The sequence below is a fragment of the Anomalospiza imberbis genome, chromosome 2, assembly GCF_031753505.1.
Source record: "Anomalospiza imberbis isolate Cuckoo-Finch-1a 21T00152 chromosome 2, ASM3175350v1, whole genome shotgun sequence".
Lineage (NCBI taxonomy): Eukaryota > Metazoa > Chordata > Aves > Passeriformes > Viduidae > Anomalospiza > Anomalospiza imberbis.
Window position 1 is genome coordinate 85,244,601 of NC_089682.1, and position 26,150 is coordinate 85,270,750.

At 41.4% G+C, this 26,150-nt stretch overlaps 2 protein-coding genes and 1 long non-coding RNA gene across 9 annotated transcripts in view; 1 reads left to right on the forward strand and 2 right to left on the reverse strand.

The window, feature by feature from the left end:
- The window catches only part of LOC137469454 (uncharacterized), a 41,816-nt gene extending 31,428 nt beyond the window's left edge, over positions 1 to 10,388 (reverse strand). The window contains exon 1 of the long non-coding RNA XR_010996528.1: positions 10,113 to 10,388. This is a non-coding gene — a long non-coding RNA (uncharacterized lncRNA). The remainder of the gene's footprint in view (positions 1 to 10,112) is intronic.
- On the forward strand, positions 9,581 to 20,504 carry ESD (esterase D). The gene is made up of 9 exons (XM_068182177.1): positions 9,581 to 9,645; positions 11,129 to 11,204; positions 12,148 to 12,236; positions 13,722 to 13,820; positions 16,399 to 16,523; positions 16,851 to 16,970; positions 17,149 to 17,247; positions 19,026 to 19,193; positions 20,275 to 20,504. The coding sequence occupies exons 2-9, from the start codon at positions 11,137 to 11,139 to the stop codon at positions 20,353 to 20,355; spliced, it is 849 nt and encodes a 282-aa protein (XP_068038278.1). The 5' UTR covers positions 9,581 to 9,645; positions 11,129 to 11,136; the 3' UTR covers positions 20,356 to 20,504.
- A 1,787-nt stretch (positions 20,505 to 22,291) lies between these two features.
- LRCH1 (leucine rich repeats and calponin homology domain containing 1) overlaps positions 22,292 to 26,150 on the reverse strand; it is a 117,233-nt gene continuing 113,374 nt past the window's right edge. For 5 of the 7 annotated variants that reach the window (XR_010996523.1, XR_010996526.1, XR_010996522.1 and 2 more), the window contains one exon: positions 24,788 to 24,924. Coding sequence is in view for 2 of the 7 variants with exons in the window: in XM_068182172.1 (XP_068038273.1) it covers positions 24,811 to 24,924 (114 nt within the window). In the remaining 5 variants the exon portion in view is untranslated. Of the gene's footprint in view, positions 24,925 to 26,150 lie in introns of all 7 variants that reach the window. The other 2 variants (XM_068182172.1, XM_068182173.1) reach the window with 1 other exon arrangement.

The window sequence follows — 26,150 nt, forward strand, 5'->3', positions numbered from 1 at the left end:
GTGTATTTGCAATAGTAGAAAGACTATTAATTTCACTAAGAAATAGAACTATAAGATTAAAATTAATAAACTGTGTTGGTTTGCATGGTAAGGTTTCACAAGTGAGGAAGCTACAGGAGTGGGTTCTGTGAGATGCTTCCAGAAGTTTTGCCCATATCTGACAGATCCAATGCCAGCCAGCTCCAGGATGGATAAAGCTCTGGCCAAGGCCAAGCCCAGCAGTCACCATGATGGTGCCAGCGGGAAAATAGGTTCAAGAAGTGGGGAAAAGCTGCAACATTGCAGCTGGAGGGAAGAGTGAGAATATGTGAGAGGAGCAGCTCTGCAGACACCAAGGTCAGTGGAGAAGGAGGGCAGGAGGTGCTCCAGGCGCTGGAGCAGAGATTCCCCTCAGCCCTTGATGCAGACCATGGGGAGGCAGCTGAGCCCCTGCAGCCCAGGGAGGTCCATAGGGGAGCCTGTGTCCCCCTGCAGCCCAGGGAGGTCCATAGGGCAGCCTGTGTCCCCCTGCAGCCCAGGGAGGTCCATAAGGGAGCCTGTGTCCCCCTGCAGCCCAGGGAGGTCCATAGGGGAGCCTGTGTCCCCCTGCAGCCCAGGGAGGTCCATAGGAGAGCCTGTGTCCCCCTGCAGCCCAGGGAGGTCCATAGGGGAGCCTGTGTCCCCCTGCAGCCCAGGGAGGTCCATAGGGGAGCCTGTGTCCCCTGCAGCCCAGGGAGGTCCATAGGGGAGCCTGTGTCCCCCTGCAGCCCAGGGAGGTCCATAGGGGAGCCTGTGTCCCCCTGCAGCCCAGGGAGAGCTCCACGCTGGAGCAGCTGCATCCAAAGGAGGCTGTGACCCCGTGGGAAGCCCGTGCTGGAGCGGGCTCCTGGCAGCACCTGTGGGAAGTCGGTGGAGAGAGGAGCCCCTCCGGAGCAGGTTTGCTGACAGGACTTGTGACCCACAATGGAGCAGTTCATGAAGAACTGCAGCCCGAGGGAAGGATGCATGTTGGAGAAGTTCATGGTGGACTATCTTCAGAGGGAGAGACCTCAAGCTGCAGCAGGGGAAGAGTGTGAGGAGTCCGCTCACTGAGGAGGAAGGAACAGCAGCAACCACGTGTAATGACTGTCCACAATTCCCACTCCCCATCCCTCTGTGCCACTGTGGGAGAGAGGTAGAGAAAATCAGGAGTGACGTTCAGCCCAGGAAGAAGGGAGAGGGATGGAGGGGTGAAGTTGTTTTAAGATTTAGCTTTTATATCTCATTAGACTATTCTGATTTGATTGGCAATGAATTAAACTAATTTCTCTAAGCCAAGTCTGTTTTGCTCATGACAGTAATTGGTGAGTGATCTCTTCCTCCCCTTATCTCGACCCACGAAGATTTCCTCGTGTTTCCTCTGCCCTGCCAGGCTGAGAAGAGCAGTGAGAGTCTGGTGGGCACCTGGTGTCCAGCCCGGGTGAGCCCCAGCGCCAGAGCAGCACAAACAGCGTGGCACCGCTAGAGACAGAAATAACCCCCGGGTCACAGAACCACAGTGCCATCTATGGTCGGTATTTTCTTTCACAAAGAGCACTGAAATAAGAAGCCCAAGTGGATTTTAATAGGTTTCATTTTCCCTGTCTTAAAACCAAAATAAATTTATTCCTCCAACTGATCTTATAGCATACAAGCTCTTGCTTGCAAAGGCAATGAATATTAAAGTAGTACAGCTGTTAAGATTTCATTGAGCTTTATAGTGTGTAGAAAAAAAGCATACAAAGCTATATTTTTCAGACACTATCAGACATAGGGAATCAGATTTTTTTAACTGCAAATATGTGACATATGGTGAAATGTACCAGATAAGATCCCTGAACTGCAAAACCACTCAGTTTTACCTTAGTACTACTAGACCTCTGTATGTAGGCTCCAGCATATCATGATTTTTTATGTTCTTTGGAAAACTCCCTGCCAGATTTTCTACATAATTTGCACTGATGATTGAAAGTGAATACATTTAGTTTATCAATATAGAACTTCAAGACAGAAAAGCAAAGATGTTTGGAAAAGAAGACACTGAGTTCCATCTACGGATTTATTCTCTGAAGGGAGTCAGCATTGCATATGCATCAACATAGTCCCTTATGAAAGGCTCAAAAAGCCCCAGAAGTTAAGACAGTTTCTTGTCATTATTATCAGTTGTCACCATGAAGGCAGGACACCTACTCTTCCATAAATATTTCTGCAAATGCCTTTGCAATTGACATAAAAAAAACTCAAGGAATTTATTTGCAAATTCTTAGGTCACTATTCAATGACAATACAAATATTAGCATTTTGTGAGTTCGCTTTTATTTTTACCATTTATGTGGTAAATGTTCTGTAGCAGTAGAAGAGATTGAGAGTCTCAGAATCCTTACACACTTCTTCACAGCTCTCAGGAACCCAGCAGTAAAAACTATATTCCTGCAACCACAAAACTGCCACAGGAAATGGAAGCAAATAAATCAGTAGTTAAAACAATGGTTGCTGACTTTCCAATCAAATTTACAACATGCTTGTTTTGTAAAGTCTCTGCTGCTGAATAATTTGAAATTACAAAGATGTTTGAGTGATCCATGGTTCTTTGCAGAGAAAGCAAAAAGTGTGCAAGTTGAAAAACTTATTTTTTCATGGAGTCATTTAGACTCCATGAAAACTGGGAACTGCTGGTGACTCCTAGTTAAACGTCCAGGCCTAAGCCAGTTGAGCCAGCTCCTAGAGGCAATAGAGAAAGAGAGGCAGCCTAAAATTAGTATTTTAAACAAGTGGAAAGAATTACCCTTTGGAATTACCTACTGAAGAAAACCCTTCTTCAACTATAAAATATCTCCATTCCCAACTATCAGCACATGTGATGGGGCCACATAACTTTGCCTTTCAAAACTAAATACTTGGGGCTATGGGGCTAAGGCTAAGCCTGGAGATAGGTATAGGGAATATTTTTCTCCCTGTAAGGGGACAATTAACATTCACATTGGGGATCCTTGAAGGAAAACAGCTTCTTTGATGAATGGGTCTTTTAAGGAACAACCATCTGGGAGAAGGTAAAAAGATTCTGATTCAGATTCTTCTGATCTGCCCAAGAAGCCAGTGGCTGATGAAAGAGGAGCACACAATGACATATTAAGTGAGGTTTCACCTTACAGATCTACACCTAAGGATAAAAATGGGGAAAGAAGCATGTTAAGCAGATTACTGCAGTCACTGTCAGACTACATCCACTTTTAATTATTCTTACAACTGTTTTCAGGAAGAGACAACTGTTGCTAGGGTCTTATTTGCCAGTGGGCAACTGAGGTAGAATGAGATAAAATCAGCAAAAGAAGCCACTCAGTAAGCCGGGAACAGAACCCAGAACTTAAAAGACATGGATGAAGGTCCCCTTCCTATAAACCTCTACTTTCCAATGCTGGTGAAAACAGATTTCCAACACACATCTGGAAATCTGCAGTTCTTATTGACCAATTTAAAAAAATCTAGCAATGCACAGTTATTGCAATTGAGATTTATGTGTTTGAAATAAGTCACGTTTACTTACTTTAGGTTTGTAGAACCAGCAAAAATATGGATCAAAAGCAGTTTATAAAGGCACTTCCCAAGATGAAGTACAGCAATTGTGAGACCCTGAACGGCCCAAAAAATGACAGATTATCCTAAAATTCTTCTTTGATACTTCCCATGAGAAAAATATGACAGCCATTTGGGAAGCAGCACATAGGACCTGAAAATTCATCCAAGGCAGGATACCTACTTCAGAAAAATTTTTGAAAGAGATGGAACTATCCAGGGTCAAACAAAGACAGAAGATCTCAGGATTCAGAAGCAGAATAGTCCAACAGTTACTCCACCAATATATTTGGAATTGCTGCCTATAACTATGCATAAAATAAAGGCTGAAGTTTCCACAGCAGCATGATTATCATGGCTGCACTCTGGAAGTCAACATTTCTGTTCTCCACATGAGAAGTGTAGAAATTATTTTTTCCCCCTTCCTGTCTTGTAGACAGTGAACACTTCAAGTGAGAAGGTTTGCTTCAATAGGTTTTTCTACAGTGCTTAGCACTGTGAACCTGGTCACTGTCAATAGCAATAAGTTCTTTCCTTTTCTTTCAATGAGCTGTAATATCAATAGTGACCTTTATTGTCAATAGTCCCCTCCTTACTGCAAATTAGATTTTTTTTCCAGAACTCCAGAATATGTTTCTGAACTGAAGTCTCGTCTTTTCCCAAAGATCTATTATCCTTCTCTCTTTATCTTTGTTACTGCAGAGAGTAATATAAACTGGCTTTTTCTTACCTACATATCTCAGACTGCCCTCCACCTCATCACGCAGGTCACTAATAAAGACACTAAACAGTCCTGCCCATCGTATCAATCCCTGAGGGGTGTCAGAGTCCGGCAGCTGGACTCTGGACTGCTGATCAATACTCCCTGAGCCCAGCAATGAAGCCAATTTCCCACCCACCTTATTTCTCCAATCTCGTTACAGGATGAGGAGACCAGTAGAAGTTCTTTCGAAGCCCTTGCTAATGTATACAACTTCCACTGCTCCTGCTTTGTCCGTTGATGCAGAATTGTCTTCAGAAGGTAACTAGACTGATCAGGTGTGCTGTGCTCTTGGTAAATCCATGTTGGCTATTCCTATTCACCATCTTGTTCTTTGTATACCTGGAAATGGCTCCCAGGAGGATTTGTTCCATTACTTCCCTGGAACTGGTGGTAAGGCTGACCTGCCCTTAGTTTTCTTGATCTTTTAGACACGAATTTAGACACTTTTAGACACTAACTAAATAATCCCTATATTAGTGTTTGAAAACTTGTTCCCTTCAAGGTTTATTCTTTTTTTTTTTAACTTTCAGAAGACTTTTCTTAAAATCAGATCAATCAAGTTTTTTGACAATTGTCTTTGGGCAATATAAGCATCTACTTTTACTTTTTCATCTTAAATGATGTTTGGAATCTTTTGACCCTTTCATTGCCTGTACTCCCTCTAGGAATCATAGATATTACTGAAAAATACTCTCTCTGCTGGGGATCAGGCCAGTTGCTCCAAAAGCCATGTAGGCATGTTACCATACTCATCTTTGACAGCAATAAATTACTGTCTTTTCCTCAGCTTTTCTAAATGCCATCCTCTTTAAAGTAATTTTTATTGTAATTTTGCATGACTTTCTGTCTTACCTTATTATAGATAACAGATTTAAATAATCCTTACAGGAAGAGTTTATGATACACATGAAAGCTCCTTCTGCTACTTCAACCCTAATTTTGATAAATGACTTCAAGTCTGTGGCCTGAACTGTCCACCAAGACCAAGAAAGAAAGTCTACTGTACATGTATTACTTCAAGGCTCATGTAGGGATCAAGGCATGCCAGCTGGTGTTGCTGATCTTAACTCATTCCATAAAACCTAAAGAAAAGTGGGTCTCCCTTGGAATGACAATCACAAGCCTAAATAAATGGCATTTATGCCTCCACCTCTCCTTGCAGCTCCCATTAATAAGAAAAGCCCTAATGTTCTACTATATTATTTATTGTCTTAAATTGAATTTAAATTTGTCCTTTGGCATTTGCTAAATCAGATCCTCATGATTACATGCCTGTCAGCCAATATCTTTCCTTAGCTGCAACTATACATCAAAGTTTACTTGAATATCTGAATTCAAAATACCAGCCTCCAGGGTTCAGTAAATACGTGAGAAATTTAAAACTGCATGTGGAAAAATTTCTCAAAAAAGCAGACTCTTCATAGGCTCAAAATTAATCTGTTCTAGAAAGAAATAGCAAACAAAAGACGTAAGTATGTGCAATTAATTTACTATGAAAAAAAATACTTCTTCATTTTTAATTGTAACACATTAAGAGGAAAATATTTTCTGTCAGAATTTTCAGGAACATATTCCTCACTGGATTTAAGATCAGTTGTAATGTGCTTAACTTTCCATTTTTCTGAAGTGATAAGAAAATATTACTAATATTTCTTACATTACTGTAATAAAAGAAATATGAGAGGGTGCTTTTTTCCCTTGGAAAAGTTGTAAGTGCTTTAACTGCTCCAGGGACAAAGAACTTAAAAAAAAAAACATTACTTCTTCTATATCCTTATCACAAATTATTTGTTTCTGCAACTGCAAATCTTCTGTGTATATATTTTCCACAGCCTCTCTGCAAAAGAAGATTTATGAACGTGCTCAGTCTCATAGCAGCTCAGAGCTATTGAGGCCATTCCTGACACCCAGTGCAGTGCTGCAGGAGCACCAATCCAAGATAAAGCCAAGTGAAAGAGGAGCCAGGGGAGCTATGTAACTGGGATTACAGTGCAAGCAAGACCAAAGAACAATGCTGTGTCCCCAAAAGACCTAGGGACTCAAATGACACATTAATGAACAGAAAGAAAATAATGAAATCAAGAATTAGAACAAAGCAGAAAAAAGCCCTCAATGTACACAGATAAAGAAAGTGAAGGTGTGTAAGAAAGAAAGAAAAGAAGCTCAGATCTAACTTCCATCTAGGAATAAAAGGTAAAAGATAGATGGATGTAGAAGGAAGGGGAAATAATAAAGATAATGAATAACAATACATTTGTGCAGAAATTTCTCCCTTTCCCTGCGCAAACTTTCTCCCTTGAAAAGGTAAAGACTTGAAACAGGTTGTGTCAATACAGCCAGCATGAAATATATTGAGGGATGATAGTGCTACCAGCATATATGTTTCTTGAAAATGACTGATAGCATGGCATAAGACAGTTTAAGATAATTCAGATAAGTATCATATTAGAATTCTAAAAGACTTAATTATAATCAATTGCTATAAAGAACACTGGAGAAGTTCTTTACAGAAAAGAACAGCATACAAATAATGTCTTGGCAAAGTCAACAGTGAAGTGTGAATTCAGAGCTCTGAATAACCAAAGTGATGATGAGATCACATACAAAAAGTTGAGAAAATATGACTGACAAGCAGGCAGGAGAAAGGTAATAACCACCATTCTTAATTCAGACTACCACAAAAAGTATTAGAACAATAGAAAAGTGTGTACCCAGATGCATGGCTGAGGGAAAGACTGTACTTACTGCAAAGAAAATGGGAAAGGAAAAACTTGGTGTCATAAGCTTAAAGACATACAGATTGTTTGGCTACAATATGGAAGTCTCTTGATGGAAGCTTTATGGAAAATGTGTTTGAGAGTGTTGAAGCTAACGGTATGTTTCCCCCAGTACAGAAAAGATGGTGAAAAGGCAAAAACCTTTCTGACAGAATGCAAAGACTTTCTTACTGATACCAAGAGAAATTCTAGGTGGATGATGCAGAATCATATCTCACCACTGGATGAGATCATCCAGTGATCTGAGTGGTAAGATGGTAGAAAGCACTGTCTGTGTAGGGGGAACACAGAAAAAGTATGTTGGAAATGTATGTGCTATACTGGAAAATAATAAAGCAAGAGTACATAAGCCAAAATATTTTCTAAAGTGAATATCTGTGATTCTTTTATTTTAATATCCTCATTTCTACTGGATGTCCTGCTGTACCATATGAGAAGCATTTTAATGATGAAGGAAAGGAAGCCTGTTTCACATCTGATATGTTTTAGAGAATCTGAAATGATAGGCAGAATGCAAACAAAATGAATTCACAGGTGAGAACTGCAGACGCTGTCTGAAAGGATACAGAAATGGAATTAAGGTTAAACAAATGTCCATAACCAAAGATACTAGAAAGATCTATACTATAGCACAGAAGAGACTGCACCAGTTTGGCTCCCTCTGCCTTACACTGTTTTTAACACTATCCTGGTGTGTCAGCTCTGTGCCATGAAAACACCTCTCTGAAGGGCTGAGACACAGCCCTCGCATAATTTACTTATGCATTTATGTTCAGCCATTTTTGATGGAAAAGACATAAAAATAATGCATACATCTTGACATGGAGATGTGGGGAGGCTAGGGAAACTCACCAGCAGGCTCTCAGGTGAACCCTTCTGAACACATCACTCTGAAATGGGAGTAAATAGGGCAGAGGTTATCTAATGGATTTAGATAGGAAGAGCACAAACACATCAAAATCTGATCAGTATCACTGCCTGAGTTAGGCAGATTTCATACTGACAGTAGATAAATAACAATTACAGATACCAGGGAAAATGAGATGTGTGTAGTAACAGATGTGTCTAGATATATAAGAGAGAAAACAGACTGGCTACAGTTCAGTTCAAATAACTAACTGGGCATTATCTTGCTAGTGAGAGACATTTAGGGAGATACAAAATGCACACATAGAGATGGAAGGAACAACCTGAAGAGTACTTGAGTAGTGAAGAAACATAATTTAATTTGATTGATTGCAATTTAAACACAGCTTGAAAAAGAAAAGTTGATATGAGGATGTTTAAACAGCTCAGAGACAGACTATCTGTACCAACTATATCCAAGTACAGAGGCACGATAGGAAAGCTGCTCTGGAAGACAGGATACAAGGCCCAGGTCTGGGCTCCAGCAGCCGTGGTCGAAATAGATCTGCTGGGGAAGAATAGAAAGTAATGGGGGGACAAAACTGTCAGTATTGTGCATTGCTAGGATTAGGGATCAAAAATATAAAAGGAATTTGAAAAGTCAAGACTGAAAAATGTTATAGGCAAAAATAGTTACTGCCAAAGCAGTACATGGTACAAGACTACAAAGTAGGAGGGAGCTTTGCTGAGGATGTTTTTTGACAACTGATAGGCATGTTTAACTGCACATCAATCAATCAATAAATAAATAAATAAATAATAAAAGCCCAGCACAAAGTGGGATAATTTGACTTATGAATAAGATGGAAGCACTGTCAAGTATCTTCATTTCTTTGCAATCTTGCAGGTGAGGTGTAAAATACCTACACTAGAATTTGGGTTTATTATAAAATCAGCAGTTTCTCTGGTGGCACCTGAAACTCTGGTGAACTCTGGTCAACTCCTCTGGTGAACTCTGAAATCCAGAGGAGAGGTAAAACATTTGGAATGCAACGGTGCAGTTCAACGGTGCCTGAGCCCTTGAAGTGGTCAAGGGACCATGACAAGAACAGAAAGGCTGCTTTGAATTATGGATTCTCTGGTGGGTTGCGAGTCAATGGTCACAATCTCCCCATCAGAATTATCTTCTACTCAATTAAGCTGATTTCAGCACAGTTAATGAGTTTTCTTCGTTATTTTCTTCCCTGTCCTAGGAGTTCTGCCAAATGTCCTTGTGGCCCGTGAATTCTGCATTCTTTGTGCCCACTACCAGCAGCACTTCCCTGTCCCGAGGTCTCAGACCACTGAAACACGTCAAGCCCTAAAATTTAATGAGGAAATTTTACTGACAAGCAATTTGTCTTTCTAGCACCTGGACATCAATTAGAGCTTGTTCGCTGCTGTTTCACGGATTAAACCTCTGCTCTTGATTAGGCTTCAAAGTATATAAAGACCCAACATCACAGCGTAACCTTTTTTAAGAAAATGTTTACACATTTGACGTGTCCCTACCCCGGAACCCTCTGGCCCAGCGGGCGGACGCCGGGGCCCGGCAGCGCCATGGCGGACGGGGGCGGTACGGGCCGGCCCCGGGGCGGGAGGAGGAGCCGCCTCCGCGCAGGGGCCGGCCCTTCGCGCCGCTCCGCCGCGGTAAGGCAGCGGGAGCGGGCCGGGAGCTCGGGGAGCCGACGGCGGCAGCGCCTGGACCGGGCGGGCCCGGCCGGAGGGGAGGGCGGGAGGGTGGCAGCGGAGGCGCGGGAGAGCGCTGTGTCGCAGCGGGCAGGGCCGGCGGTGCGGAATGGGGCGGCCCGAGCCAGGCCGGGGCCTTGTGCTGCCCCGGCGCGGCGCTGCCGTGCCGTGCCGTGCCGTGCCGTGCCGTGCCGTGCCGTGCCGTGCCGTGCCGTGCCGTGCCGTGCCGTGCCGTGCGGCGCTGCCGTGCCGTGCCGTGCCGTGCCGTGCCGTGAGGCGCTGCCGGGCGGGCGGCCCTCGGCCCCAGCCCCGCGGAGGACAGCGGTGAGCCCCCGAGGGCGCTCCGCGGTGCGTGGTGGTTCTTGCCCGGTGCCCCGTAGGAGCGCGCAGGTGTCGGGGTGAGGCGCTTTCGTTTTAACATTTGTTACCTGGTCTGATGTTACCTGGGTTCCCCTCAGGATTTTCTCGTGTGCCGGTGACAGGACCCGGGGGAATGGCCTGAAGTTGTGTCAGAGCAGGTTTAGGTTGGATATCAGGAACGGGTTCTTCACCCAAGGGATGGTTCGACACTGGAACAGGCTCCCTAGGGAAGCGACCACAGCACCAAGACTGACAGAGCTCAAGAAGCATTTCCACAATGCTCTCGGCACATGGTGTGACTCTTGGGGATAGTCCTGTGCAGGGCTGGGAGCTGGACGTGATGATCCCTGGGCGTCCCTTCCGACTTGGAATATTCTGTGACCCTGCAGTCTGTGCACCTTTCAGCTGCCTGCTTGGCCTTACTGCCCCGTGCAAGCTGACAGTGTCCACTTTTGTGTCAGCCTTCCCTTGTTTCCTTAGCCCACTTGCAGTACCAGCTGTTCTAAAACTCCCATGGCTCTCCTTTGCTTGTACTTTTCATACTGTTTGCCGTGGAAAAAAGCCTTTTGCTCCTCTGTTTCAGCTGTCCCACAGACTGTTAGAATGTGGTAATTAACTTCCAGCAAAGATGAGAATAAGGCTCAGTATTGTGGTAGTTAGTGGCTGGATACTGTCACACACAAGAGAAGGAAAGGTGGTACAGGTTTTTTTTCCTGCATGCTAATTGTGGAAGTAACAGCCTGGCACAGGGAGCTCCAGGTTAACTACAGCACGTGGGAATGCTTGTTTGGTAGCCAAAGAGCAAGCCAGAGTTAGTGCTGAGGTAAAGGTCATTGGAGATGTCAGTCTGTAGGAAAGCAGGTAGGCTTTGCCCATTCTGCTCACGAGAGTTCAGCCTCCCCTGTCCCTTTTTTGTGGGGAAATAGAAAGTTAATGTAAGATCAGAAAGCATGTGCAGGAAATTCTTCTGAGAAATGGTATCATTAAGCAAAGATACTACAAGTTGTATTCAACTCTTCTGTTCTCAAAAAGTTAAGACCGGGACTTTTATTTTCAAATTTACCTTTATCCTTTTTTTTCCCAGTTAAAATCATGGCACTGAAACAGATTTCCAGCAACAAATGCTTTGAAGGTTTCCAGAAGGTGTTTGAACACGACAGGTAAACACCACTAAAGCAACCAAGATGTTTAGCTTGGGGCAGTGAATCCATTGCTGTCTGTTTTCAGTCTGCAGGAAAACAGCATGCTCTCACTAATATCCATATTTCAGTCAGGAATAATGTCTACTGCTGCTTTGGCTGGGCTCTTGAATTTCTGTGTTAATGTTTAATGTAATCTAGTATACTTAGTGCTGCAGAGCTGAGGTGGGAAGCTAATATTTTTACCTTTGAAAATGGAGCTTCGTTACTTTGGGTTGTCCTGTTTGCAGCACAGAGAACCACTGTGTTTGCAAAGTTCCACTTGCTACTGGGTCTCTTACTTGCACTCCAGAAAAGTGCTGTGAGCACTCACTCAGTGAATAGATTCTTGTTTAATGAAGATGTACAAAAAAACCAAATTAAAAAGAAATTGATCCAAATAAAAATAAAATCATCAGTTGTGCTTAGATAAGAGTTTATTGATAGTTTTAGGCTTTAGCATTAATTGAACAACTAATTGGTCTGAGACTTGGTAGACTTAGTAGATTGAAAACTTCCCTTGCTGGTGCATGCTGTGCATTTTATGTTGTGCAACTCATGTGGATGTGTTCTTCAGTAAAAATTACTTTGCAATTTGATAGCCAAAGCTCAAGCTAAATATTGCTGGGATTCAAAATTCGATTTTCAACCTGTTCTCGGTTAGCAGCACTGTGAAAATGTGGCTTATTTGTAAGTCTCAGTTTTAAATATATTCAGAACAAGTCTGAAAAGTTAGCTGTTGCCAAATCTAGAGTCTAAGGCTGAGTTTAAAAATTTATTTTCCCTTCCTTTAACTTAGTTGCTACAATTCACTGACCACATCTCCCTTTCCATGAAATGCCCTGATCCACTGAATGCCTTTTTTAATGGTAGTGACCTTGTTAATTAAGTAGTGGTGATAACAAGGAGTATTTTATTAATACAGTGCAGAGCTAAAATGCAGAATGAAATTTGGAATCTACTTGCCTCCAAAAGCAGAAACTGGGAAGTGTCCTGTGCTGTATTGGCTGTCGGGTAAGTAACATGAGTCTTAGTAACTTCAAAAATAGGATCTTAAACATTTTTAAACTACTGCACTACAGTTACTGAAAACTTAATGTAGAGGTACTGCACTGGCAGCTCTTGGGTTCTACAGAAACTCATCTTCTGGAAGGCACACTTAGTTTGAGTGTGCTGTAATAAATCAGAATGCAGCTTGGGGGTAGCCTATCAGATTGTGTTCTAAAATGCTCAATGTTCAAAGTGTTCTCCCTTTTGTTCTCAGATGTTCATACCTTTAGTTCCAAAGTGTATATGTAAAGGTTCTCCTGTTGGACACTCCTGCTTTCCTTTGTTTTTAAAAACTGCTTCAGCTGACAGAGTAGGGATGTGAAAAGAGCCAATGGAAGCCAGCGCAATTGTCCTGTGGACTCTACCTTATTCCAAGTAAAACTTTGCAGGAAGCGACTGGTGAACTTGAAAAGAGAAGTGCTGCCAGCTGCCTTAGCACAAGCATGTCTGGTGTGAAGTAAACCTGTGGGATCAGAAAGGGCCAAGGGCCGAAGAGGCTTGTGCAGCAGGAATTAAGTGTGTGATCAAAAATTAATTAATTAAATCTTTTTTTTTCTTTTATTCAAAATAAAAAACAGAAACTCTGTTCTGTAATTCAAGGAGTTGCTTTATTGAGACTTGTGTTTAGAAAGTTGGAGACCAGGACTGTTAGTGTGGAGGCTTGTGTTCCTTGTCACAAAACAGCTGGTGGGTCTCATTTGTGTCATGACAGTGGACGATAAAAATATTTATACTTGAAGTTAGGAACATCAGAATTGTCTGAAGAGCTCTAAGCTATTCAGCACATTTATTTTATTGAATGTAAACTGTATTGTCTTGGGCAATGTATCAGTCAAATTAGGTTACTGGCAACTTGTCCTCAGAGAAAACTAGAATCATTAACTCCTCTCAATTTGCATAGCGAAGCAAAATGGAAATATTGGTGTGAAATGTGTTTATTTGTAATTGGATTTATGGACCTGCTGCTGTACAAAAGGCATGTATTGCTGTGGGTTTTGGAGGCAGGGTGCTTAGGGCCCCTTTATCCTGTCTAAAGTATGTAGAATTTGTCAGACCACATATGTGATTCTGTAATGCAAACAGCTGAGATGACAGTACAAAGCAAAATGCAGTTGCAGGATGAGGTGTCAAAAGTGTGAGCCTTAGCAAATGCCTGTGGTCAGTGGGTTTAAATGCACCGTGCTAGAAGGCACCATGCCCTGCGTGAGTAGGTGCTGGGGGGGAGACAGGGTGCACGTGGGTCTGGATTGGATCACGTGTCAGTGTGACTAGATGGGACAGTGCAGCTGTGTTTCTGCGGGTTGTTAAGTATTGTTGAGCCTAATGAAAACCTTTTCCATATTTATGGAGATAGGAATCCGTGCTTTTCAAAACCTTTTCTGTCAAAAAGAGTTTTGAAACCAGTGTGCCAGGGGCAATGGGTAACCAGCGATATTTTTACTTCCCTAGGGCTGACATGCACAGAGCAGAATTTTATAACGAAAGCTGCCTTTCAACAAGCTGCAGCAGAGCACGGCCTTATTGTGGTGGCACCAGACACGAGCCCACGTAAGTTCCACCAGAGACATGGTAACAGTCATTACACTGAAGTGCACTCTTTGCCCTCAGAGAAGTGTGCTGAAAAGTGTGTTGCCCACCTGAGTTAGAATTTGACCTCACCTCTGCATCTTGCATTCTTCACTAGATTACATTGTATGTGCTTTTAATGGTGGGGTAGCGAGGGTTTGACATTAGAATTTATTGTTGTGGCACTAAAACTAGAATAAAGGGGCTCTAGAATTCAGCACAGATGAGGAGAGGTAAGAAAAGTGAAACAACAAATGTGTCTTATTAGAATTCTTGCTGACGTTTTGTGTGCCTTGCTGAGACCCTATAGAACCTGCAGAACTGTGTTGCCACACAAAGATGCAATGCTTGCTCTTAATAGTATTCTGTCTTCTAAAGCAAATTAAATATATGCCTTCAGAGGAATAGAATACTTGAAAAGCGAACTAGAAATCCTTCTCCCCTGCAGCTACAACAGACTACTGATGAATGGATTTTTAAAATTATGTGCTGTTATTTGTGTACGGCTGAGCTTATGGTATGGGAAAACTGAAAATGGTGGATCTGCAGTTACTGGAAATAGTGGGGATTCTCTCTTTTATGTTTTGTATTTTTTGGATTCTACCACAGTCTCATGAGTGCTGTAAACAAAGGTACCAGCCTTCTAATATTTCCCAAGCTTTAGTGGGTTTCATCTGTCTACAGGTATTATGAGAAGGAAGCAATGTTCTTTCCATAAAGCATTTTCTATATCCAGGTTTTGAAGTTGTGTCAGGTCAAAGAATGTAAATATATGCTTCTAAGGAAGAAGAGGGACAGAAAGCAAAACTTGTGAAAGAATGAACTTGACACTTTGTTGTAGCTGTTTGCTGCAGGCTAGAGATGGGCAACTAACCTTTGCTTTATTCATATTGGGTAGTTGGACTGGAACTTGTTTTTGGTACTATCTGTGTAAATTTTCTCTATCAATGTGTAACTGCCTTTGCATAGGTCATTGCTTTGTCCAATTACTTTTAAGTCCCTCATGGCAGCTTCTCTCTTGCCTTTTAGCCTAATAACTGATAAGGATTGCTCTACTATTTAAATGAGTTTTGGTATGAGCTTCATATTATACTCTTAAATTTTAGCTGAGAGACACCAGATGTTCTTAAGTCTGTTTGAGCTGTGTGGAGAAACAAGTAAAAAGCAATTAAAATATAATCATGACCTGAGAGGTATTGAAAATGCTTACATATGCATTTTAATTATGTAGTGCATGAGAATTACCTTTCAGGAGCCAGGAAATGTATCTGGATGGGGAAAAAGACATGAAATCATGAAATACTTGTCATTACAGACCCTCTGTCAGGCCTTGATAGACTTTACTTTTCCTACTTTGAAGGGGTTTGTTTTTCCAGACAGGTATACTGAGCAATATTATGCAGATTCCTTTTCAAATTTCTATTTTTCAAGGCTTCCTGAAAGTCTTTTTTAGCACAGTGAGCATTATGCCTTCATTTCCTGGCAGGACTTTGAGTTTTTGTACATCTCCAAGGTACTGAAGATAGACTTTTTACATCCAACATGTTTAAGCACCCCAGTCCCTGTGATTGCTGGACTGTTAAGTTACAGAATCATGCGGTATTCAAGGGCATGTCACTGGAGCAAAGTCAGCTTTGATCCTTGTACAAACCTGATTTCACACTGTGGGAGGGTTGCAGCCCTCTCTGCGCAAATTGTGAGGGACTGTTGAGTTATGTGTGGGTTTGCAGTGTAATCTGACGGTGGTAAAAGCCCATGTAATTTTGGATTGCAGAAACTAGGAAATAATGGCCTTTCTTTCTCCAAAACATTCCTATCACATATACCTTAAAATGTTACATTAAGTTCTGCAGACCAGGCTGGTAAATCACAGACTAATCAAAGGGCGGACTGGGTGGGATGTACTGACTTTCAAGAACACATCTGCAAATTTAGTTTGAAAATGTAACCTTGGAAAAGATACGATCCTGCAGTTATTCAAAGAAGAAATTATTTAAGTTTCATGGAAATTGTAGGTGGGAGCAATTAAATGAATTGCAGGAGAGGTAGACTTGTGAAATGATAGGAACAGTGTATTATTCTTCTGGAGAATCTTAAAAAGGGAGGTGTAGCAGGCATTATTTAAAGCACATAAATTGGCTTGGACACACCATTTGGTGATACATGGTTCTGTCATTCTGGGGAAAAGGAAATTTTCTTCTGTTTCTCACACAGTTTCTTGTACTTGATAGGATGAGGTCTAATGACTGAAATAAGCTGGTAGCACAAATTAACAAGTGCCAACTTTTGATTAAGTTCCTGAGTAAACTGGACATATATATATTTATTTATGGAGATATTGACACTGTTTAGAAATTGGATATATCTGTAGGCATTATATGAGTGTAATTTTGCAAGTGTTGAAATAACACTTGAAAGCATTGTACGAATGAATTAAAATCTGAATTGCCTTATAGTTGAAGGGGTAGAGATGTGATTGAGAAACTTGTGTCCTGAGTCTCATTTGTATGGCAGTTCTCCAATTCTGAACACATGGTAAAGGAAAGATTTGTCATGCTAGGTGGCTGCAATATTGAAGGAGAAGATGAAAGCTGGGATTTTGGCACCGGTGCTGGTTTTTATGTGGATGCCACTGAAGATCCTTGGAAAACAAACTACAGGATGTATTCCTACATAAAGGATGAGGTAATTTGACTGATGGGTTCTCCTGGTGTTGCTGGGCAAGATAAAGGGGTGTGGCTCAGTCATAGGAAATTCCCACATCTGGTGTTACAAGGTTATGGGAGATTTCCATAGAGATACTTTGAGTTACTTATTACCAGCTGAACTCATTCCTTCTGATTTCACCTCCCCGTTCAAGTTGCTTTCAGGCCATGATCACAAATGTCAGGCTAGAACCAGAGATGTACCTTTGGTTTCAGTGGCATTAAAAGTTGGTTAGTTGTGTGCTTTTTTTCTTAAACATACTCAAGTTGCTTTAACATTTTTATTACTCTTTTGTTTCCTTTACAGCTGCCTAAACTAATAAATGCCAATTTTCCAACTGACCCTGAACGGATGTCTATTTTCGGGCATTCCATGGGCGGTCATGGAGCTCTTATTCTTGCTCTGAAGAATCCTGGCAAGTACAAAGTAAGATGAACAATGGCTTATATGAGGTACACTAATGCCTATGTAGATTTCTGTAAATGTGACAGAAGAAAACATAATACTGAGTTGAGGGCATTAAATGTATAAATAGTTTCATTTGCTGCAGTTCATTGTTACATAGTTTTGTTTTTTTTTTTTTTGCTGCTGTTTTTCTGAACAGTCTGTGTCAGCATTTGCTCCTATCTGCAACCCAATTCAGTGTCAGTGGGGGAAGAAAGCCCTTGGTGGATATCTGGGACCAGATGCAAGCAAATGGGAGGTATGTGTTGCAGCTGCACTTCTATAATGACAAATGAATGAGTGATCTGTAAATACATCACAGTAGGAGCCTGGAAAAAAAAACTCTGGATTGCCCATGAGCTGGTACTGTTGTTTTACTACACCCCTAAGCACAGAAAAGCATTGTTTGTTCCTGGCAGAAGTGACTTGCTGTTGCCTTATGGTGCTTATTAAAATGTAATGAGATACAGGCCTCTCATCAAACCAACTACATTCCTCTCAGTTTTATGAAGATTTAAAAGTCTGGGCTGAGAGCAATTATGAGCAGTGTATTTCTGTAGTAGCCTGAAGAGATAGACTGCTGCCAACGAGCCTCATGACATCCTGCATGGGCAGCCTGTGGGAGGCCTCCGAGAGGAGCCCGTCAGATACTTAGAAAATGGTATCCTGCAGAACAGCATTAAACTAGACAAAGTTAGGTTTTAGCTCCAGGACCTTAATTTTGAGCTATCAGTAGTAGTATATGAATGGCTAAGATACAAAAATGTTTGTCTGCATGGTTGCTGCATTATTTGGGCAGCCCTTCAGTATTTTTAATCTCAACTTAAACATTGCACTGTATTTCTACAATTAAGTTAGAAGGGATCGTTGTGACCATGTGCTCAGATTTCCTTGTAAATAAGTACAAGCTGGAGTTCAATCCCTTGTAAATTGGATTAAAGTATGTCTTAGGAAGACTTCCAGGTCTGATTAAAACTTTACAGGATTGGAAAGGGTTCTCTGCTTTTCATTGTTAATAGAGTAGTTTGTATACTTAGAAACCACCAGTTAAACTTGCTTAGACTTAATGTAATGGATTTGTTGTGAAACAAAACAAAACAACCACCCAAAAACCTGTTTTCTTTCCCCTTAACTTGTTTTGGAGGGTTTCTGCAAACCTAGTCCAATGGATAACAGCAATCATCAGGAGCAGGCTTAGATCTGCCTTTGGTACAGATATACAACTGCTGATCTTTTTATTTTGGCTTAAAATTGCCATGTATGTACATTCAGGATAATCTGATACCATGGCCACAGTGCTGGACTGAGCCCAAACTCCCACTTCCATAGCAGTGTCATTTCTGTATCTGGAGGCATCCTGGAAGGACGGCTCTGATGCCTTGGTGTAGGACTTTGGATTTTGCTGTCCATTGGTGATTGGTCTTCTCCACAGCACTTAAACACTTTGCTGTCTTTTTAAAGGAGTTATTTATTTTGAGCATCTAATAACCACAGGACCACATGGGTAACATGTTCCCCATCATAATTATATTTTCATACATGTATGTTTAGAGTTCTTAATTTTTGTTTCTCAGTCAAAGCAAATTTTCTTGGTCAAATGATCATGGTAACCTTCAGGTTAAATGGCTTCCCATGAGCATAGTTGTGTCATACTGGTATTTTGACTTTTAGCTGCCAGAATAAATATACCAAGATACCAAGTTTCTTCAGCAGGATCTAGTTTCTGCACAAGGGTGTGAATTAGTACTGACTATATTGCTGTTCTTCCATTCTGTAGGAAGTCAGCCCTGGGCTGGATGTGCTGTTTGGTTAAACTGCCAACTTGGTAATTATCTAGCTCATACATTTGCCCTTTTTAAAGCAATAGGTATTATTTTTCAGTTGCCTGGATTTTCCCTGGTTTTTGTTCTTTCAAAGTGCAGCTTGGTGTCCTGAGCAATGCTGCCCAGGACTCGCTCTCTGTGCCATTCTTTTCCTGTGGTCGACAAACTGAAACCAGTTGAACATATGTAACTGAAGTAATTTTTATTTCTGCAGGCATATGATGCTACACAGCTTGTGAAGTCCTACTCGGGCTCTCGCCTCGACATCTTGATTGACCAAGGCAAAGATGACCAGTTCCTGTCTGCAGGCCAGTTACTGCCTGATAACTTCATTGCTGCCTGTACTGAGCGGAAAATCCCAGTAGTCTTCAGACTGCAGCAGGCAAGTTGCTTCTGCAGACCTTGGTTGTCATATTCTTGTTTGTGATTTTTGGTTCTATACAGCAGGCAGTGAAGTTGAGTGTCTGTAAGGGGGCAGGCCTGCTCTCACTGTAGGTCTGTCCTTGGCCATTAGAGGAGGAGGGTGAGAAGTGACACTTTCCGACGCATGGGCCATCAAGGTGTGCATCACCCGCCCGACTCAGCCGCGCTTCACCACTAGGTGCCGTCGTGCTTCCAGCTTGGACAGGCTGATCCCTGCATGGGGACTCCGGCTGCCGCTGTCGGCTGAAGACACAGCATTAATCATTTTGCATGAGTATTGCAGTCACTGTACAGCCAAAGTGACACCTGACCTTCTGCTGCATTCCTTATCTGTGCTGTGGGTTTTGCGTTTACCATAAAACTCTGTGATTTAGTTTGCATGTGTTCGTGTAAATTCCCTAATTTACACCAAGGGGTGGAACTGCTTGACATCCTAGATTCATGTAAAGACCCAGGTGGAAGGATCGCTCTTACCTGTAGTGCAGTGACCCAGAAGAAGACTGTCCTGGAGTCTTTGTAAGCCACTGGTAACTTCCACCCAGATCCAGTGAGGAGCCCAGTTGTGGAGAGTGAAGGATTGTCCTCTCTGATTTATCAGAAACCTTGCACCTAAAGATAGAGCTAGTGCTGATGGACTGCTGTGGGCCAGAGGGTGACATTCCAGCACAGTGATGGAGCAGTAACTCAGACCTGGGATGTGTTCTCCTTATCTCCCCATGTGTTTTACCAGAGGAGCAGTGCCGCTGAGGGCAGCTGTTCTCAGATTGCATCTCACTCCGCAGCTAACCCTTGCTGTTACCCATCTCTAGCTTACAGGCCCAGGTCTGGGCAGGTTAAGGGACTTTCTGTTTGTTCAGCTTCCTAGTGCTCATCTACACATTGCCTGTTACGTATCCCTTGCCATTTTTATATATATTCCAGGTATTTCTTAAAATGACTAAAACCAGGAGAGTCTTTACATTTCCTTTAAAGTAGCTTAGCATGATTGCTTTATCACAAGCTGTATGTTCTCTGCTGATTTCTTTATTGTTCTTTTCTAGGGTTATGATCACAGCTATTTTTTCATTGCTTCATTTATTAATGACCACATCAAACACCATGCAAAATACCTCAATGCTTGAACCATTTGGATGTGACTGCTGCCTGGCCAATATGAATCAAGAGATAGTGGTGAACTAAACAAAAATCATTTGCTGAAGTGATATTTGTAAAATGGAGCTCTTCTGATTGATTGTACTTCTAAGAAAAATAAAAGTCCTACTTAATTTGATGTGTGCGCTTTAGAGTAAGTATTGGGAATGTTCTTGCATACTTGGGAAACTCTCGATGCCATGAAGTTACATTTGCTGCATTTTGGGTCAAAATGTAAGCCAGCAGATGAGTGACTTTCATACCATGAGTGTGGGTGTGGACGTGGCACCTGCAGACAGCTTCTAGTGCGAGTGTGCAAAGACTGTGATTAACAACAGTGTGCCCATTCAGCTAATTAATTACTGGGGTTTACTTCAACCTTGAATGGAGAAGGAAGTTGTTAGTGGCACAGCTAATCAAGCTACTTAATTAATCTGAAGTGGTAGGTGTGTTTTTCCTTGGCCTGTGTAAGTACCTTCCAAGGACCAAGTCTGGTGGAGACTGCAGACAGAAGCCTGCTGTGCACAGTGCTTTACTGTGCATTATTAAGCAAATGATCTCCAGTATTCCATGGATTATACTTACAGAAAAGACCTCTTAAAAAACATATGAATGGAGCAGTCTGTACTAAAAAGGATTTTTTTCTCCACTTGCCTTTGATTCTTAGTGTGAGAGACTTGTACTGTGTGTCTCAGATGTGACAGGACTGGGAGGAGATTGCTAAATACATCTGAAAAAAGCAATTGCTATGTAGATGATCTAATATCTCATTGCTGAAATCAAGTATGCTTATTTTACAAAAGATGGCAGAATTTAATCCTGACAGTTGTATATCTAAAAATAGCTCTTGGTGATATAATTCTGCCAGCTACCTGGGACAAGAACACAGATGACCAGTAAGCTGCAAGAAATCACCTGTAAACTCAGCTTTCTCAGGGCTCAGCTGGACCTGAATCGTTGCTCAAACCTTGACTCACTCTTGCCAGAGGGAAATGCTACCACAGATGTAGGATGGGTTTTCTTTTTTAGGCAATGCTGAATGCTCTCCTGTGTCTCTGGCTCCTGCTAGATTCTAGGTTACATTCTAGGGAGGCTGGTGCTGGTGACAGCCTTAAACTATGCAGACTTGTATCAGTCTTGCATCTATTTATTCATGAAGTAAGCTCTGAAGGCTGAAAAGATACAACTGTGTGCATTGCAAGAGCTCTCCAGAAGGAAATTATTGCAGAAAGATCCTCTGCTTCCAAAATCCCATATCAAATGTGAAGAAGTACAGCCCATAAAGTCACCTGTTCACTAAGGTAAAGACACTCCATTAGAGAAAATAGAATCTAGGAGAATCTATACTTGGATGACTTCAGAAACCTGCATGGGCAAGAGAAGGCTGGATGCTGTGACCTGCTCCTTGTTTCTGCAGCCAGGGGCAGAGCAAAGCAGCTGAGCACAGCCCTGGCACACTGGGTCCCCAGGGGCAAAGGTGTTACTGTGTTCACTGCTTGGATTCAGTACCCTCCAGGAATCTTCAGGTTTTGTTTGCTGAAGCAGAAGGCTGCAGAACAATCTCTGCATTTCAGGAGGAGACAAGGCTGCCCTGTAGAGAGAAGTGTTAGCAGTAAAATGAACAACTCTCATATACCAATGTGAGCAGGAGCAAAGTGAAGGAGGGGTCTCCCCCCATCTCCCTGAGCCCAGCCCAGCCCAGCTGTGGCAGCAGAGGGCAGATAATTCACTGCCACTGACAGAGTGGCAGGAGGCCTTCACAACAGCAAAGCTGCAGGGAGAGCACTCCAGGTACCCAACAGCTGCCAGCTGGATCTCCTTTAGTTGCATCACATCATCATCTTCCCCCACACCCATCATTTCCAGTGTTACACTCTCCCAACTACCATGTCTTTTACAAGAAATCATCAGTCACAGGGATAGGCATTAAAGGGTTTCTGCAAATAATATCATTTAATTGAAACTACAGTAAAGATTTTCTATATACATTATGTTCACTGCGGAGGGTATTATGGATTTGCCATGCATATTTTATTGCACATATAAATATTGTACAAAGGATCATGAAGGTTCTCTTTTTAGCCACACAGGTTAAGACTGCATAAAAAAAGCTGTATTACAAAATACTTAGAGCTATTTATTTACAGCCAACTTCAAACAAATACTGAAAGACACTATCAGGAGAAAAAGAAAATTTTAATTATGAAAAAACAAGATTTGTCAAAATAACAATAATTACAAAGCTTCATGTTGCCATATATACATTGTAAAAAAATATTCAGGAAACCTGCATTTTTACCCTCAAGATGCAGAAATCAATATTCCTATTCTTATACTTGATTCTTGAATGCTTCTAAAATTTGATAAACTCTGACTTGAAAACTTATTTTCTTTACATTGCTCGAGCTTTTTGACAAAACAGGTATTTGTGCAGCTCTGTAAAATATTAAAATACATTTTCATTTAGCGTTAAAGTGCACAGTACATTTTATAGGAAACAACATGCTAGCTGCCAATCAAATTACAATTTAAGTCAATGTTCCCTCTATAAAATAAATGTTTTTGCTTTGGTTGAAGTAACTGGATATTCCATGCATACTGTCTGGCTCATTGTCTGCGAGTCCACTTTCCTCCTCCTCACACGCTGCTGTCACTACCTCCCAGCCCCATAGCAAGTGGTGGTGTTGAAGTGTATGCTCTGCGTTCAGCACCGTCTGAAGCTCAGCAGCTCTGCTGCTGAACACGGGTGGGTTTAAATGCAGTGCCTGTGAACATGTCTACAGCTGCCTCGAGAGGGGGTAGTGACAAGTATGCATCACTCTGCCCAAAAACCTTCATACAATAGCTCTCTCCACATCCTTGTGCTTAAATATTTAGTCCTCACACCTCCTTGCCTCTTTTTTTTTGCCACTCTACATTTCAAACTCCCTGCTCATGTGTCCCCAGCCAGCTTCCCTTTTCACCACATGCAGCTGCCCCATCCTGCTTGGCCAAATCCCATCACTGGCTTCTTGTATGAATGAAAATGGCATGTTCCAGATAGCAGAAGAATCACTGTGCTGGAACTTTTTGATCTAAGATGTGTGATGCCTTAATAATAAATTATACTTTTAAAAATCTCTTTGAAAAATGTCAAGTGGTAAGAAGGAGAAGAACTTTTATTTCCTATTGCTGACGTGGAAGTAGAGGTCTGATGCTGCAAACGTGCACTACAGAACATTGTGCTTAATTCTGTGGATACTTTTAAAGAGAAGCACTGTACCCAGGCAGGTTGGATCTGGAAGATCACGTCTTTGAGACCGCCTTTGGCAATTTCAGTAATTTTGTCTCCTCTTGAAGGAATCACTGAAGAAAACAAGTTAATTTTTTGGCTACCTGTTAATCTTGTTAACATTCTTGTGCTATTTTTTATTATTTGTTCTGTAGTGCTGTAATCTTTAAAAGAAATAAAGTTACAGTGCAAAATTACATTTCAAGACATGTGATCCTAATGCACATAAATAATTTCGTTGTGGCAAAAGTTAGTAAAATAATGCATAGTAAAATAAGCAATCAAAAATATTTTTTCACATTTAGTTTTCAAGTTTACATATTTCCTTTTGTTTTTAAACATCTATATACAAATAAAATGGGTGTGCTCTCACTTTCAGCCAATTTAGTCTATCTAGTGAGGGGAGAGGTGTTACTGGAATGTAGGAAACTCAATGGAATGCAGACAATTTTTTACCAATGTTCCACAGATTCAAGAAATAAAGAATGCCATTCCAGCTAGCGGTTCTTTTAATAGAAGCACCTATTTTGTTTGCTTTTTATCTTAGATATTAGAAAATACAATTTACGGAGATCTAGAGCTACTGCACACCAAGTAGAATAAAAAATAACTAAGTATTTATATTAAAATAAAGTGTTTAACCACAAAAAAGCAGTAATAAAATACAGTTTCCTAATTTACATTTTGCATCCAAAGGATGAATAACAACTCACTAATAAATAATATTTATATAAATATTTAATGTCTGGATATTTTTAAAAGGCAATAGCCTGAAGCAACTGCAGAAAAACCTAAGGTGGTAGCAGTCTGGTTTACTCTCCCTTCTCCCTCCCCCCAGGTGATTACAGTGATTCTTAGTTTAGTAATACAAAGGTATCTTGCTGCAAGACAGCTGTGTACTCTACACGATTTTAAGTGGCAGAGAGGTGGTTGTTTTAGTAAGTACTGTACAAAGTGACCTATAAAAGCAGTGAAGTGCCAACTTCCTCTAGAAAATGTTTCTGTTCAGTTTCTGCTTTGTAGTTCGACACATACGTACAGTCTGAAACGTGGGTTTAAAATCGTAAGAATACTCTTGGAGTACTGGACTTGTTTTCAATGCAGTTTGAAAAAATGGGCAGTTTTTTGATTCATTCATGGCACAGTGTAGCTGGTAACAGCAGAGAGAGTAGTTTCATGTGAATAAAGCTTGTTTCACTGTGGTTACATCTAGCAATGCTTGAACTGTTATGCTCACTTTTACCAAGCCCTTTTCTTCTAGGATATGATGTGGTAGGCAGAGCTTCTCCTAGAAAAAGACAAAAAAAGGAGTAAAAATTAGAATATTCAATAGTCACTACAGAACCTCACTTCACATGATCACATTTGGAACACAAATTCCAGCAAGCAGAAGTAATTTCCTATTTTTAATTTGAAAGAACTTCCCGTGATTTTGACTGAAAGTGTCTGATTTTGCTCCCACTACACCTAAAAGTTTGTGAGAGATCTGTTAATGCTCTGGGCCCCAGAAGGCAAGTTGCTCTCTGGTCATTACAGCATGTAAACAGCTAAAAGTGAGGGCCAGCAAGCACGCACCAAACTTTCACCTACAAAGCAGGTTAAAACAGCACTTGTCCTGTTATGACATATGTGTGAGATGGGGGATGGAAGGCTGACTTTAAAAAAAAGGCAAACCAAAAAACCCCTATTCTCCCACTGAGCTCCAGACAGGGCCCAGGATATGCACTTTGAAAACTACACACTAGCACATACAGGGAAGTGTGTGCAATGTCGTGCATTCAATGGGCAAAGTATTTAGTTTTGAGTATTGTCACTTTATTTGAAACACCCAGGAATCAACTATTCACCATAAGGACACAGCAGTCATGACCAGGATGGAACTCACTAGCTGTCCACAGAGGCTCTTATAGCAGGAGACAGTCAAGCAGTAAATACTGTATCTCCTGCAGGGAGAGCAAGACACCCACCCATGAATAATTAGAGAAAGCCTTAGAGGGGCAGCCTTGTGTCACGACTGGCCCTCTCTTTAGAAAGTTTCTCTTAATGTTACTAGGTATTCTTGTTAAGAAATCAATGGAGTTATGAAATCAGGCAGCAGGTCTATAATAAATAAATGGAAAAGCCAGACTCCATCACATAAATCATAATTACAACTATGAGACTCACTGCCACAACATAGAAGCCAAAAGCATAAATGGGATGACAAAAATATACAGGTAAGAGAAAAATCCAAACAGAGCTATTAAACACAAACACATGGAAACAGTGTCTGGCTCAGGAAGTCCTTCAGCTCTATGTCATTGCTTTAAGCATGAAAAAGGCACCATCTGTGTGGTCTAACCTGTTCGTTCCCAAAACACCCATACATAACCATCAGCAGACTTGGAATACTGACTTTTTGCAGGGAGAGGGTGGTTTTGATATTCTCACTATTGAATATCTTAGTTATTCAATAAACTTTCAGCTTTTAAAACTACTGATGCATTTGAGATTCTGTTTTAATTAACTGCCTGT

Excerpts from the sequence above, each read along its gene's own strand:
- ESD (XM_068182177.1), top strand. The coding sequence starts at position 11,137 with ATGGCACTGAAACAGATTTCCAGCAACAAATGCTTTGAAGGTTTCCAG. Across the intron at positions 16,524-16,850 it reads ATTCCTACATAAAGGATGAG|CTGCCTAAACTAATAAATGC; the intron begins GTAATTTGACTG and ends TTTCCTTTACAG. Across the intron at positions 17,248-19,025 it reads CAGATGCAAGCAAATGGGAG|GCATATGATGCTACACAGCT; the intron begins GTATGTGTTGCA and ends TTATTTCTGCAG.